The following is a 15,165-nucleotide window of genomic DNA, read 5'->3' as shown; positions in this document are numbered from 1 at the left end:
TTTTTCTATAAACAAATCGAATCGAAATCGCATCGCATCGCATCGGATCGCATCGCTTGGAATCGCAGTTAACGCATTTTGAGTTCCACTTTCAGTGGGTGAGTCACGGGCTCGCATCTTGTTAAGATGCCAATTGAAGATGCGTTGATTAATTGCCATACTGACATCTCTCGAACCGCAAAAGCCACTCAGCATTAACAAAGCAACAACCAAAGTGAAATCCAAAACTGTGTTTTATGTTTGTTCGTTTTCAACAAACATTTTTCTTCTTGCTTTTTTTTAATTTTCTGTTTTTTTCTGTTTTTTTTTTTTGTCAGGGCACCTCGTCTCCCTCTGGCTCCTCGCTGTGTGAAAGTGAAGTTTATGGCCAGTCAACGAGTCAAAAAATAAAAGTTCACAAGCTTTTCTCTGCGCGCCGAACTGCGCAACAATAGCTGATAAAACAAATACATTTGTCGCCTCTAAAAGAAATGTACATAAAGAAAGATTCGGTCGAAATGTAAAGATATTTGTTAAGATGCCTACGCTATACAAAGCCCAGTCCCAGTCCCAGTCCCAGTTCCAGTCCCAGTCGCAGTCCCAGTCGCAGATCTCTTAGTGTTTCAACTAGCCATGGAGGAGGCGGGCCGGCCGGAGAGGTATGTGTGGAAGCTGTGATTTATTTGCTTGTCAGTGCAACAGCAACAACAGCTAACGAATATGGCTGGTTAAACGATGCGGGAAATTCTTAAAAATTTGACGCTTAACCACAAACAACAACGGGCAGGCAAATGCTCGTGACCGTTAGACAAATAATATTAAACACCAGGTTGTTGTATTGTTTCTCTCTGCTTTGCAGCTCTTTTCGGGTGCTGCCTCAAGGCAAGGGGCAGGCGTCAGGGGCCAGACGTTGCGATTGTCTAGCGAGTCTTTGGGCAATACGAAATTAGAGAAATAGAGACATTGTCGCCGTTCCATACAACACAACATCATCAACAGCTATTGAAAGCTTTGAGTTTCGACTTCATTTACATAAACAAAGCCGCAAAGATGATGACCAGCCAGGCACCAGGTACCCATGTCTCAGCAACTCGATTCCCAAGTCTCAGGGCCCCAAGATCGACTCTGTTAACTGGCCTAAAACGCATTTTTCTGTCGCTGCACGCACGCGCTCATAAATCAAAAGCCAACTTGTTTATAACTGAAAGCGATCAATTAAAACGTTAACGCAAAAAATAAAAACAACAACAGCAACCACAGCGAGCAGTGGAACAACCAAAAGCCAAGATGCGAACCGCGTCTGAGCGATGAGCGTTGATCGAAGCGATCGCAGAAGAAGATCTTCAACGCTTGATCGTGCCGAAAAAAAACACACACACAAAACACAAAAACTGAATTTGAAACTGGTCAAAAAGAGCTGGCCAAGAGCAGACCAAATGAGCTGCGGCCCGGTGCATTCCGCTGGCCTAATTCTCTGTGAAAAAAACATTTAAGCAGCGCGCGGGAGGAGGGGCGCACTAAATGCCTGATGCGAGTGAATTCCACTTGAAAGCTAACTGCATTTCAGTGTGGCTTAATGAATTTCAGCAGCGGCTCTTGGCCAGCTAACGTCAGCTAATCAATTGTTGTGGCAAATGACTAGCCCGGGCCATAAACGGCGCAGTCAGATGATAAAGTACCCAAGGCACTTACAGCCAACGCTTAACGATCGGTGGGAGTCGTAGTGCGAATCAGCAGCCCACTGCGCTCTCTTATACATTTTTTAAGATCGATAGATCGTGTCTAGTTGGCAGCCGAGAGCAAAAAGCGTTTAGCGCAGTTTGTCCTGCTCAGATTGTTAATTAATTAACATGCAGTCGGAGATAAGATCTAGAGGATTTCTATATCAGCGGGCTTCATGCACTGAAGCATTAAGTAAGCAGCGATCAGTGCTACGCAAGTGATTGGTAAATTTGGTATATTTGGACTTCTTGTTCTCGCTTACTAAAGCTATTTAGTCCAGTTAGTGGGCTTACGGCTTATCACTCATATAACATTGCGCATCACAACAAGATCTGAGGCACGATCGAATTCCAGTTGCACAGCCTTTGCAGCTTTCTCTTTAGTGCTTGGGCAACTTAGCCAGCTCGATTGCCGATATTGATCGCTATCGCAACACTGCAACACCCCAGAAACAATGTGGCCTTATCAGTAATGTGGCCAGTGCCCGTCTCTGTCCTTGTCTGTGGCCGGGGCAAAAAGGTATTTTGCTCGGCTTGACAACACCCTCTGCTAAAATCTCTGGCAATGTTCAAGTCAAAACGCGTATCGGGATTATCAATAATGTGCAATGCTACAGCTCATAAAAATCTCTGTGCGCAGAGCCACAAAGAATTACAAAATTGTACGCAGACAGCCGATGTTACCCCTCCCCTGCCACTGCCAATCGCAGCTCCTTTTTGCCTTGATCAGGTGCCGCCAAGCGATACACGAACACTTAGCCAGAGCCAGAGCCAAAACCGAAGATGCTGCCACAGCCAACTTACCTGGCCAGAGCAGACAAGGTGAGGCGCTGGGATGGGCGATCGCGATGCGTGCGGCGCGATAAGAAGCCGATGCAAACCATTAATTAGGAGCTGCAGATACCTGCAGATTTTGTCCAATGTTCGCAACGCTGAAAATTAAGGCTTTAATCGTGCATGAAAATACGTGAAACTTAAGCGTCTCCCTCTGTCGCTCTCTCGCTCTTTGTCTCTCGCTCTCTCGCTGTTCATCCACATGATCGCGATAAGATAAATCGCATACAAATTTGCCTTTATGCGAGAGCGCCGAGTGCATCCGAAATTATCATAATTATTTATGCAGGGTATCAAATGTGCCTGCTCAACGCGTGTGTCAACAACCCAGGCTCTGTCATTTATTTCAATGAAAACAATCAACAGCTAACCTCGCTCCCTCCCCCTCGCACGCTCTCTCTCTCTCTCTCTCTCTCTCTCTCTCTCTCTCTCTCTGCCTCTTTGTCTCTCATTAATCGACTGCCTATATGTCAATGTCATTGTCTTGCGCTCTCTTGTCCATAACCTAACCCATTTTGCAGTCACACAGTTGTGCGAATTACCATAGCTAACTGTAAAAGTAAGCAAAGTAGCGGCATATGCGCAGCTCAAATGCTCTGCCATTTGAACTGCTTATGAGAGGCAATGACTTTTAAAGTCATCAGCAAATTCATATGTAAAGGCAAGCAACTGATCTTTAGTTTGGCATCTGAAGGAGATCAGCTTAAACAGAGATGCTTCTATATAGGTAAACTTAATAATACTAGAATTTAATATTCATTTTAGTTTCTTTTATAAAATAATTTGAGCTACTTATGAGATACAAGAATCATATTCCATATTCCATAAGACAATCGACTGATCTTCAGTTTAGCATCTGATGTAGATCAATTGAAGCCCTATATAGTTCTATATAATAATACTAGAATTTAATATACATATTAGTTTCTTTTATCCAATATAAGAGACAACAACCAAATTCCATATTCCATGAAAGGCGATCAATTGATCTTCAGTTTAGCATCATAAATAGATCAGCTGAAGCACTGATAGTTATATATAGTAATACCTAATAATACAAGAATTAAATATCAATTTCAGTTTAATTTATTCAATAATTATGCTACTTATGAGAGACAATTACCATATTCCATACTCCATATTCATATTTATATGTAAAAGGCGATCAACTGATCTTCAGTTTAGCAGCATAAATAAATTAGCTGAAGCACAGATAATTCTATATATATATAATTATAATATTTCTCTATATTATGAAGTATTACCATAATAATAGAATTTAGATTAATTTTAGTTCTCATTAAAGTCTCTTCCATTACTATTCATAGTCAATCCATTCCAGCGCTTGCGTCACTTTGGCTTACATAAATATTTTTTTGTTTTGAATAGTTTTAGCATTCGCATTCGTTTGGGTTTTTCACACCGATCGCATTTAAATATTTGCCCTAGGGTATTCGCATAGCGTTGTCTGCCTGGCCAACTGCAAGTGCAAATGCCTTTTGCCCGCCCTCCGCCGCCGGCTGGCCGCCTCCAGCAGCAGATATCACTCTGTATCTGCATTGAAGCGCGAAAATTGCAAACCAATGTTGTTTTGACAATGTGCAATAATTTGTAGCCAATTTTATGTGTCTACCGGCGGTTCGGCTTGGTTTGTTTCGGCAGCCGAGTTTCAGCCCCGTTGGGTAACGAGACCCCGGGCCACATGGACCGGCAATTTATGGCTGCTAAATTAGCAAGAAATGGAAATTAAGAAAAATGTTGCTTTTATTGCAAACAGTTGTAGTCGTCTTCCAATAAAAGCATATTTATTTATACTCGCACACACCGTCCCGAACCTCCATAGCTATAGCTCTGGCTATGCCCATCCATGCAGCCAATAGCCGAGCACTGAATTGTTATTGCAGCTGTATCGCAGACGTTTATGACTTTCGATTCGTTGGCGGCTAATGAGGCAAGTGGTTTGGGTGGCTATACGAGCAATTGACGACCCAGCGGCCCCACCGACTCGGGCCCTCTTTAAGCAATGGCCTGATATATGGTTAAAGTTCAGGTGCTCGGATTAGGCAATTGTTGGTATATGCTGGGCCAAGCACTTTGATTTGACTTTGAGCCCAAAACTTCAAACTGAGCCAATGTTTTGATGTAGGTACGCAGCGCAGCCGACCCAGGAGCGGTTCAAAGAGAGAGAGAATTCGCTCCACGAATGTCCGTTTAGCAGGCTTAAATACACTCCTGCCCCAGCATGGGCTGATATCTATAAATAAAAGTTCAACTTCTGACACTAAACTGACTTGTTAACCGAAAAATGTACGTCGTATGCTGTGAGTAGACCAAATGACAGGCAAACCCGCAGCCGCAGGGCCAAGCACAGCCCCTAAGACAGAGTTTTAACTTTGCACAGGAAAAAAAAGAAGAAATTCAATTGAAAGTTTTGTCTAGTGGGCGGTTCCGGCAAGGTCTCATCCATTACGGCGTAACAAATCCCACAAACGAAATTGATAAAAAAAAAAAAAACAAAAAATAAAAGAAAAAAAAGAAACATCTATCTAAGCCCGTAGAAAGTAAAAGCTGAAGAAAAGTTTTTAATATTTCACGTGTTTTTTTTCTTCCTCAACTTTTTGCACCGAAATAGGTCGAAACGTGGGGGAAGGAGAGTCAAAGACGTAACAAAAATTGAAAAGGGTTTAGCTTGAGCTTGAACTTTTCTCTTTGCGCCTTTGTGTTGGTTAACCCATATACGAGTACGTGCCCCCCACGTCATATGAGCAGAGACACAAGCAGCTGCAGATAGGGAAAACAAACACAGATTCAGATACAGATACAGCTACAGATACAGCTACAAATACAGCTACAAATGCCAATAGAGCTTGGGCTTTGAGATTCCTTTGGCTCGCTGATTGAAGATCAAAGTCGCGTCGACGTTGGCGGCATTTCGCCTCCTAATGATTGATTGTAAAATTTGCTAATTTAAGCAATGGGAATTGATGTTGGAATCGCAGCTCGTTGGCTGGACTCGTTTTTACAGCATGCGAGAATAAACGTGAGAGAGCGAGAGGGAAGGCAGAGGGGGAGGGGGGGCCAACGGGTGCCCCATCAATTTTATTGCTCATTTAATTGATCATAAAAATTATTCATTCATTTCCACAAAGATTGCAAAATCAGCAAAGAGAAGAACAGAGCAGAAGAAAAAAATAAAAATAAAACACAAAGTCTGAACGATAATAGTGCGGCGATCGATATCTATAAAATATGCATGAGCAGTGCTAGAGAGCTTGGGAAAAAGTAGGCGGCTAAAAAGTGTTTAAGCCAAATTCCAAAGCGGCAATCGTGGGTTGTTCATATAATGCCCGATTGCCAATCGAAATGAGAGCAATAAAAAAAGAGTTGCCTGAAAAGTGAATTGTAGTGGATCCAAGGCAGAGGAGCTAAACGATAGATCAGTTTAATAGGTATAGAAAGTAAATGTAGTTATTTATTTTGTGCGAAGCCATGAGGTATTCTAGCAAAGAAATTATATTAGACAGAGTAATGCATATGAGTTTGTCTGCCCTATGTATGGTACTCACTGTACTTACAGTAATCATTGTCCTTGTAAGCAGGCTGCATACAAGGCGTGTGTCATCTTTTATGCAAAGCAGAAACTCTGTCTATAAGAAAGCCCCAATACGCATCTTCCTGTGCACAGATCCCTAAATCTGACAGATTCTTTCTATAAGAAAGAGTTTAGTTTGCATTCCTCTTTTGGAAATACTGAGATCTCAACCTAAATCGTAGTATTAAATAAAAATTTTTTGCTTCTTCCAAGGAAGTTTTCTTTATAAAAAGTCTGCATTAGCCTAAAAGGAGCCTAGAGCCTAGGTCAAGGCTTAAATCTTATTCCAATCATCTTTTGGCAGATTCAAGCAATTTTCTTGAAGTTGTTATACTAAGCACAGCTATACCCACCTCATTTAAGCCGCCATCACTCTCAATACCTGTATTCAGATCTTTACTTAAAAGACACAAACAAATTGATATATTATTGGACAAACTTTGCAACCAGCTCTCGCCGCACGCCGCTCGTCGCTCGCCTGTTCCCATTCTTTCAGCTTTTTTTAGCGTTTTCTGTTTGTGTTTGCAAATTGTTGTCTTCCAACTAGCGACTGCTCCAGTAAGCAGAAATTGTGAATGTTGTCGCTGAACCCACTCACTCAGATTGCGAGTCAGATACGAATTCCGGCCAGAGCCGTGCGAGCGGTCAGTGGTTCGGTACGGTTCGGTTCGGTTCGACTCGGTATGGGTATCAGATGTCAATTCGGATGGATTTATGACTTATCAGACATCGGCCGTCGGAAAGTGCTGCCGTGCGAATTTCTCAGCTATAAAAATGCAAATTAAATGAGGTATAAAAATACAGTTTTTCTGCTTCTTCTTGTTTCGATTATCATTTTAGTTTCGGTTATATTTTTGTCGCTTTTTTGGCTATAAACTAGAAAACATAAAGTTACAAATACAAATACAAATACAATATTTACATTGCGTACATCGTGGTCAAGATTTATATATAGCTAGCGGATACATGTACATATCTAGATGTAATCAGTCGATTTATATATGCGCACACACACACGCACACACCTGACATTTAATAGAGTTAATATGGCTGCAAACGATGCGTGTGTGCGTGTGTGTGTGTGTGTGTTCGTATTCGGGCTAATTAACTTACGGACTAACATAACTTATGAGGAGAAGAGTTTACAGTTCAAACAGTTATTGACAGCAGCAAAATAACATAATATTAATAGTTGTTGTTTCTCATATTTTTATTACTCATATTATTATATTTATACATAATTTAAGACTTAATTGAACAAAATATCACAATTATTAAACAAATAAACGTACAACTTAACATTTTCCTGCTCTTAAGCTTTAAGTTTTCTTTAAATATATACAGTTTTACAACGGAACGGAACGAAACGAAATGAGACGAAACGAAACGTAACGTAACTATGCAGATGTCTAACAGTTAACTAGTTTCTTGCTTTTGGAATGCATTTAGTTGGATGTTTCTATCTTAGCAGCTAGCTGAGCGTGTGTGAGAGAGACAGAGAGTGGGAGAGAGAGAGAGACAGGCGTAACAAACAGCAACAAGGTAGATTTTAATCGTGGCCAACTAATCTGTAGCAATGTTCAGTTCTGTTTAGTTCTTTTTCTGTTGCTTTGCAATTCTATGTGTGTGTGTGTGGGAGTAGGTGTGTGTGTGTGTGTGTGTCTCCCTTGCTGCTTTGGCAGTTTGATTTTGCCTTGGCCCGAGTAAACGACGGTGCAAGCCAACAGCACACGTGCGAATCTTGTATGCCTGAGCAACTGAGGGCAGTGTATGCAGCTAACAATTAGTTAACAGTGCTGCCAGATCGTCTTAAAAAACTATACTCACTAAAGCTACTGCAACTACTATTACTTTTAGCTATTTTAGCTACTCTTGCTTAACAGTTGTTAGTTTTAAGCGCAGCCAACTTAACAGGCACACGCATGTCATAAATCAGTGTTGCCAGATCATCTGGAAACTGGAAACTGGCTCTGACCTTTAAGCAAGTTTTTGCTTGCTCAGAGCTTAGCCTGCCACACAGTTGACCTACGTTGTGGGCCAATTTCTGCGCGTAACTTTGCATGCTGCTTGATCTTTTAGCTTGGCTAACCTTAGCGGCAGCCGACACTCTCGCCAAACTCTGGCCAATTGCCACGTGTAGCTGGGGCCCAAAAAAAAAAACTGTGTAGGTGTGTGTTGCAGCTGCCAAAAGTCTGCCAGAACATGCCTAGGTAGCTCTCTCTCTCTCTCTCTCTCTCTCTATGTTCGTCTGTTGCCGGTCTAGTTCTGGGCCTGTGTCTGTGTCGGTGTCCGTCCCTGTGTCCGTGTCTATGCAATGGCCCTGACGGTGTCGGTCGCCTCACTTTTTGTTACAATTTCTTTTCATTCTACTTTGGCTTTGCCTTTTATTTTTTCAGTTTTTGCCTAGACATGAGCTCAGTGATGTTTCGCGTTGCCTATTTTCTATGCCCCACACACACACACACAGCTTGTTACTGTAAACTGCAGCAGTTAAGACGAACTAACGAGTGAACGTTGCAACAACAAACGAACAGCGAGAAGAGCAGAAGAAGTTAAGAGAAAATAACAAAATAAAGGAGAGAAAAATTGTTTTGGGCCTTGGCTGTGTCTGCATCGACTGGTTGCCGCTGCTGCAGCATTGCTGTGTTGCTGTGTTGCTGTGTTGCTGTGTTGCATGCAACATCAATTTTCTGAATCTTGCTGCGAGCCAGGAAACTGAAAATAGCTTGCCGTAAGAAAACAGAACAGGGCCAACAACAATTGGCTTCATTCTGCAGCCGCCCCTGCACCTCTGCTGGTATTTTACTGTTTACAGTTTGTTGTTGCTTCATTCTTGCTGCTGCTGCTGCTGCTGCTGCTGCTGCTGCTGCTGCTGCTGCTGCTGCTGCTGCTGCTGCTGCCCCCAGCTGCAATTGTTGCTGCTGCTATTTTAACATGTAACTAGGCTTTTTATCGCTAAACGCTTTGCATTTGCATATTTGGCTCTGGCTCTTATTTTATTTGCCAGGAAGCTTTGCTAAAAAGCTTTGCCAATTGCGGCGCGCTCCGAGCCTGGCATTAAAACTGGTTTCAAGCCGAAAACCAAAACGCAAATTGTCTGCAATATTAAAAAAAAACTTGATTTCATTTAGTTTGACTCCTTGATTATTTCCCTCTCTCTCTCTCTGCCTCTCCCTCTCTTTCTAGCTTGTGTTTTGTTTTCCTTGCATCCTTTGCTCCCTCTCTTCCTCTCTCTCCCTCTCACACTCGCCTTAACTTTCCTTGCAACTTTTGCTTTTTGAACCAGTTACGAACGGAACCAGCACTGAACTGCATCAAATGTGTCTCTCTCTCTCTCCCGCTCTCTTCCTCACTCTCCAACTTATGTCTCTTTCTTTTTTGGACTTAAGCTTAAATTCTATTAAGCCTTAACAAAAACTTTAATTAGACAACGAAGTTGCTTCTCGCTCTTTCTCTCTATCTGTCTCACTCACTCACATGTGCAAATTACGTGACGCTGGCGTCGGCTGCGACGTCGCCTGCGGCGGCAGCGGCAGACTCTGCTGCTGTATGCCGCCCGCCAGGGGAATCATCTGTGGCTGGGCGCCCGGAACTATGCCGCCACCTCCTCCGCCGCCGCCCATAAGCAGCGCTGCCTGCTGCTGCTGCTGCTGCTGGTTGTTGTTGACGTTCGCATTGGAGCGATGCTGCTGCTGTGTGGAGGGCTGTCGCCGGAAGCTGCCCGGCTGCAGGGGCAACGGAGGTGGGGGCAGCATGAACTGCTGCTGATGATGATGCGGATGCGGCACAGAATGCGCTGCATGCAACGGCAGCTGCTGCTGCTGCTGTTGCTGCTGCTGCTGCTGCTGCTGATGCAGATGATGATGATGATGGTAGGCGGGATGGTTCATGGGCGCATGGCAGGGCTGGCCCGAGCGCTGGGCATGATGCGAGGAACTAACGTCGGGCAGAGCGAAGCGCAGCTTCTGCCAGAACAGCTTGTCGCCCCACTGCAAATAGGTGTTGGTCTTCAGGTAGAGGCGAAGATCGGGATCCAGCTCCTTCTGCGGCACCTCGCCCAGCACAATGACAATGAGCCGTCGCCTGCGATCGCGCAGCACCGACTGATGCGCCGACTTGAACTCGAAGCGACACCACTCCGACTTGATGAAGTTCTCGGAGACGACCATAATGGTGCGCCGACTGCTGTCGATGGCCTGGACAATCGTCTCGGGCAGGTAGCCGCCCACGGGAAAGTCACGCTGATGCAGGCAGAGCTTGTAGCGCTGCTCGCCCAGCTCCAGCATGGGCGCCAGCTCCTCGTTCACGAACAGCTCGTCCTTGGAGGAGTACGAGATGAACGCATCGAAGAGCTTCTCGCGCTCATTCTTGTCCACATCCTTCTGGCCGTTGTAGAAGAGGCGCACGCCAAAGCGCGAGTGGCACCAGACGCGCATCTCCTGCCGGAAGATGAACACCAGCAGCGTGCAGATCATGATGAAGATGAAGGCCGTCAGTATGGCCACCAGGATGGGTATGTAGTCTTGCTTGGGCGGCTGTGTGAGTATCATCTTCGTGGAGGTCATGTTGCCGCCGGCTGCCTCGCCAGCGGCGCCCGCTCGCTCGGCATAGTCGAAGCTGTTGTCCAGGCCCAGCTGCAGCGTCTGGCTGCACTGGACCACGGGCAGCGACTCACCCGCTACCGCAAAGATCGCCATCTGCACAGCCTGCTGCTGCGTGCTGTTCCCGGGCATCTCGCAGCGCAGCTGCTGGCGATCGAGCACGTACTCATGCCGGTTCATGTAGTCACGCAGCTTGTCAATGAACTCGCACTGGCAGCTCCACGGATTGCCCGCCAGACGCAGCTCGTTCAGGTAGCTGGGCAAGAAGTTCCACACAGCAAAGCTGCCAATGGCATTGTGATCCAGCCGCAAGATCTTCAGGTGATACAAATGCGTGAAGGTGAGCGTATCTATGGTCGCTATGGCATTGTGCTGCAGGTACAGCTCCTGCAGATTGTCGAGGCCCTGGAACTCGTTGCCATTGAGCGCGCGCAGCTGATTGTTCTGGAGCTGCAGCACCTCCAGCTCGAGCAGCCCGTAGAAGGTGCGATTGTGCAGCGTCTCGATGCGCGAATGATTCAAGTGCAGCACCTTCAAGCGCTTGCGTCCGATGAACGCATGGCTCTGCAGCTCGGCGAAGTGATTGCCATCCAGGTAGAGTTGCGTGGCGTCCATGGGTATGTGCGAGGGCAGCGCACGCTCGTAGCTGGCGCGACTGCAGTCGACCACATTGGAGGTCCAGGACTGATCGTGATAGCAGGAGCAGCGATCGGGGCAGTCCATTTTGCAGTCGCAGGCCTGGAAGTCGCAGCAGTGGCAGAGGGCAAAGCAGTGCGATTCGTATTTGCATAAGAAGTCATTGGACTTGGCCTCGATCAGCGAGAGATGCGTGGCGCCGCGTGCATACGACAATTTGCAATAGATCTGATCGAGATCCATGAGCTGCGGCTGCGTGCGTGACTCCCGATTGATCTTCTGCAGCCAATCGAGATTGCAATCGCATTGGTAGGCATTGTGCCCGATGTAGAACTCGGGAATTTCGCGATCCTCCGCAATGGGCGACAGCCTCAGGGCGTTCGGCTCCAGCGTGGTCAGCTTGTTGCGCACGAGATCGACGCGCGTGAGATTGGGCTTCTTGAAGAACGTATATGGCTGTATCTTGCTGATCAGATTGTCGTTCAGATAGAGCACCTCCACGCTGTTCGGTATCGAGCTGGCCGTGATCTCGCTCAGCAAATTGTAGCTGGCATCGAAGGTGCTCAGGCTCAGCTCGTTCTCGATCTCAAAGTAGTTGCCCAACTGCGTTATCCTATTGGCACGCACATCCAGCCACTGCAGTCCGATCGGTATGTGCGAGTAATCGAATTTCTCCAATCGATTGCCCGATATATTCAGCCACACCAGATTGGGCAGCTCGGTGAACAGACCGGCAATGCTCTTCAGCTGATTGCCATCCAGACGAATCGCCTGCAGCTGGGTATTCCGCTGGAGGGCGCCGGCCTCGATGGACTTCAGCTTGTTGCCCGACAGATTCAATATTTGCAGTGAGCTCATGCGTTCGAAGACGCCTCGACGTATGTGCGTCAGCGAGTTCTCTGTCATGCGCAGCCCATAGAGATTCTCCAGTTGGGTGATGCTCGTGTTCTCTATTTGCGCAATCATATTCTCGCCCACGTCGAGCGTCTTCAGCAGGGGCACGTGGGCCAACGCCTCTGGCACTGCCTGCAGCTTGTTGTCGTTCAGATGCAAGTCCTGCAGCTGACTGCAATTGATCAAGGCACGCGCATCCAGGCGCGAGAGGCGATTGTAGTCCAGGGAGAGCACTTGCAGATTATTCAGGCCCTGCAGCGTGCGCTGCTCGATCACAGAGATGCGATTGTTCGAGAGAATCAGCGTATGCAGATTGCTCAGATCGGCAAAGATGCCAGCGGGCAGCTGATCTATGTAGTTGCCCTCCAGCTTCAGTATTTGCAGGCTGGCCAGCGGGCGGAAGATGTGCGCCTCCAGGCGACTGATCTTGTTGGCCGACAGATCCAGCAGCACCAGCTGCTTTAGGCCCACAAACGTGGCTGCATTGATCCACTGCGAGTTGAGCTCATTGTTGGCCAGGTCCAGCACCAGCAGCTCGGCCAGCTCACCGAAGATGCCCGGAGCGAGCACATTAATCGAATTGTTCTTCAAGTATATCTCCTGCAGCTGCTTCGTCTCGGCAAACAGCTCTGGGGGCAGCGAGGTCAAGCGGTTCGCCGACAGATCGACGACGCGCAGCGATATCAGACCCTCGAATGCTCTATCGGCCAGAAAGCTCATGCTGTTCCGCGCCATGTTCAAGTGGGTCAGCCGGACCAGCGCCGACAACATAGCCGACGGCAGGCTGACCATCTTGTTGGCACTCAAATCCAAAGACTGCAACGTCGCGCCGCACACACGCGACTTCCTCGAACTGAGCGAGGCGCTGAAGTAAAAGTTGCTGATGTCCTGGATCTTATTGTACGAGGCATTCAGATGCTGCAGCGACTTGAGCGGACAGACCATGCCATCCGGTATCAGCCAAATGTTGTTCAGACTCAGATCCAAGCGCTCCAGCTGCCGGAACTCCACAAAGCTGTTGGAGGCCATCTCCAGCGACATGGTCGACCAGTCGCCATTGTGCGTGCGAATGGTCAGATTCCTCAGCTCCTGTAGACCACGAAAGGAGCCCTCCGTCAGATTGCCCAGCTTGCAGTACTCGATGGTCAGATCGCGTAGTTCCACCAGCGAACGAAAGCTGTCCGGGCTGAGGCTGCTCTGAAAGAAAAGCGCATCGTTGCACTCCAGACGCAGTCGGACCGTATTATGCGGCTGTATCACACTGAAATTGGTGTTCTCCAGCTCCGAGTTGATGGTGCGCAGATGGCAGACGAGTGTGATATCGTGCTCCCCGCCGCCGGACCAGCGGCATTCGTCTGGAGCCTGATACAATACCGTTTTGCTCAGCGCCGCCCCAAAGATGGGCATGACACAGCTGGCAATGAGGACGTAGAGCATGTGGCTAGCCAGCATTTTGTGTTTGGCTTATTTCTAGCTACAACTAGCTGGAAATCCCACTAGTAATGATGGCTTTTGTGTATGCTGCTGCTGCTTCTTCTTCTTCTTTTGGGTATTTGGATTTCGATTGTTGTGGGGCTGCAGTCGCTCCGTTATATGCAGCCCATTTTGTGAATATTTTGTAGATCTTTTATCGATGCTTGCACAACAATCCACGGCGTGTTATATGTAATAATAATAAAACACAACACACAACACATAAAAACAGCTCTTAATTTCCTTTATATATATTTTTAACTATATAAAATTTTTTTTAATTCAATTTTCTTGTTTCTTTGCTCTCGTTCGCGCTGACCGTAATCCAAGTGGGGGGTGTGCGATCGCGATACTTTTTTGATTTTGTTTTCTTTTTCTTTATATAATTTTTTTGTTAGCTATGATAAATTTGTTTTCGTATAACTTTCAAGCACTCTTCGACTCTTCTTCATTACGCGACAGCGTCTCGTTTCGTTGCGTTTAACCGACAACGCGTGCGTTCACTTCAAAGACTGCTCAAAAACTGATCGTACACTGTGAACGGGCAAGAGCAGCAAGTGCCGCTGAGACAACGAGCGGGCGAGCGAGCCGAACCAAACCGAGCATTGAGTGAGTCTTCGTGCCGCTCAAATTATGCCTTTGGGCGAGCACTCAATGAACACGCACACGCTCACAAAGACTGTAACCGTGCCAGACCAAGAGCGAGCGAGCGCGATAGATGGAGAGAGAGAGCGCGCAGGGTGAGCAAAACAAACAAAGCAAAACTATGCAATGCAAAGGCAAACGCATTGCACAGTGGGCTCAATGTTGACAATGCAATCTTTTGCATGTTTGTGTATTTGTAGCTCATAAAACGAAGGCAAGCAAATATTGCCTGTGTGAGAGTAGGAAGTTAAGATGCGACAAGCAGAGGAAGTGAGATCGAAAGATAAGCAGGTGATCTTACAAGTTCTGGATTAGAGTATAAAGAGCAAGACGGTGTATAGATATATGATATGGGCATATTGCTGCTCGGCTGAGTATCTCTCATCTATAATATATAAAATTTTATGTTAAATTTGTGTAATTCAGTAAGGAGTTGCTGACTGATCTATGAGATGTATATAAATATATAAATATATATACATATCTATATTGTATATGTGTATTGCTAACATTTGATGGTTCCTTGGCACCCACTAGGTCATTTTGCTCCACTGTACACAGTGTCTCCCCTGTCTGTTTCGTTGAGCGTCAACGCCAAACGAACAGTTTCCAATGAGACATTGACACTCGTCACACCGGTTAGACGAGTTTCTTTTTGTCCAGCTGAGCCAAAAGTCAAATTGAGTGAGTTTCATATTCAGCGCCACACTGTGTGAGCGCAAACCCAAACAAAGAGAGCCACTGAGCGAGAGCGACGCTGAATTAGTGCGAACAGCATTGAGTGCAAGCG

At 46.3% G+C, this 15,165-nt stretch overlaps 1 protein-coding gene across 1 annotated transcript; it reads right to left on the bottom strand.

Annotated features, from left to right (window-relative positions):
• Positions 1-9,320: 9,320 nt before the first annotated feature.
• Positions 9,321-14,238, bottom strand: LOC111595089 (toll-like receptor Tollo). Its single transcript, XM_023308649.2, has one exon. It carries the CDS (start codon positions 13,707-13,709, stop codon positions 9,600-9,602), a length of 4,110 nt encoding a protein of 1,369 aa, XP_023164417.2. The 5' UTR covers positions 13,710-14,238; the 3' UTR covers positions 9,321-9,599.
• Positions 14,239-15,165: the final 927 nt, after the last annotated feature.

Source organism: Drosophila hydei, unplaced genomic scaffold, assembly GCF_003285905.1.
Source record: "Drosophila hydei strain 15085-1641.00,03,60 unplaced genomic scaffold, DhydRS2 tig00000001-arrow-pilon, whole genome shotgun sequence".
NCBI classification, from domain to species: domain Eukaryota; kingdom Metazoa; phylum Arthropoda; class Insecta; order Diptera; family Drosophilidae; genus Drosophila; species Drosophila hydei.
The sequence above is the reverse complement of the archived record's forward strand: the minus strand, read 5'-3'. Positions and strand labels throughout refer to the sequence as shown.